The 845-nt window shown below is 45.4% G+C and overlaps 1 protein-coding gene across 1 annotated transcript in view; it reads left to right on the top strand.

Annotated features, from left to right (window-relative positions):
- Positions 1-845, top strand: part of LOC119589352 (neuroligin-1-like) — a 158,891-nt gene that overhangs the window by 140,273 nt on the left and 17,773 nt on the right. Inside the window, exon 11 of the mRNA XM_037937972.1 lies at positions 518-658. Within this exon, the coding sequence (XP_037793900.1) occupies positions 518-658 (141 nt within the window). The remainder of the gene's footprint in view (positions 1-517; positions 659-845) is intronic.

The following is an 845-nucleotide window of genomic DNA, read 5'->3' as shown; positions in this document are numbered from 1 at the left end:
GTGTCCCACTGCATACCAAGAGTGATTTTATCAATGTCAGCGACGGAGTGATCGCAGTCCCCTAAAAATGTAGTGGAAAGCGTTAAAAAATGTATCTCATCCTGTCATCCACATCGTTCACCCTTTTGCCTGCCAAAGTGCTTGTTATTTCTCTTTGCTCGTGGGATATTACCCCGTTTTTCTCTCATCTATTATTCAGGGGAATTCTTTTGACCTTAAAATGCGCAAAAGCTATCGGAAAAACAGAATTCCGACAACTCATCGATAAAAATTAAACATCTCTCCCTTCATAATATATTCAAACACTCACAAAACTCCTCTCCCGGATATTTTCTTTAAAACCTACCGTTGCTTTTACGATACCCTTTCACGTGGGTACCAAAGTTTCCCACTTCCCGGAAGCTGAAATTCCATCTCAGTTGTCTTCCTTTCTGGGCCCCATCTTACCTTACAAGGGCACCATTACCTCCCAATGCCCATCGAATAATGGTCTTCACTCGTGTTGTCTCCCCCGCAGGTCCCCCCGTGGAGGCGACGGCGGCGGCCACCGGGAGACCTCGTTCACGGTCGAGCCGCCCACCCTCCTTCGGGACGACGACTCGCGCCCGCGTGCTCAGTCCGTGGCGACGATTGGTGAGGCGCACGGCACTCTTTAATAGTTAGGTTTCCTTCGTTATTATTACTCTTCCTCATTGGTTCCTTTTTCAACAAATGATTGTTCTTAATTGTTATCTTCATGTTTCCTTTCCCTTTGGCATATACTCATAGTGAGAATGATAATGGAAAAAAAGAACTATTTGTCTTGTATCTTGTCTCTGTTCCTAACTTCCCCGCCAATATTTTCG

This window comes from Penaeus monodon, chromosome 25 (assembly GCF_015228065.2).
Source record: "Penaeus monodon isolate SGIC_2016 chromosome 25, NSTDA_Pmon_1, whole genome shotgun sequence".
Lineage (NCBI taxonomy): Eukaryota > Metazoa > Arthropoda > Malacostraca > Decapoda > Penaeidae > Penaeus > Penaeus monodon.
This window is presented reverse-complemented; position numbering and strand designations above follow the sequence as displayed.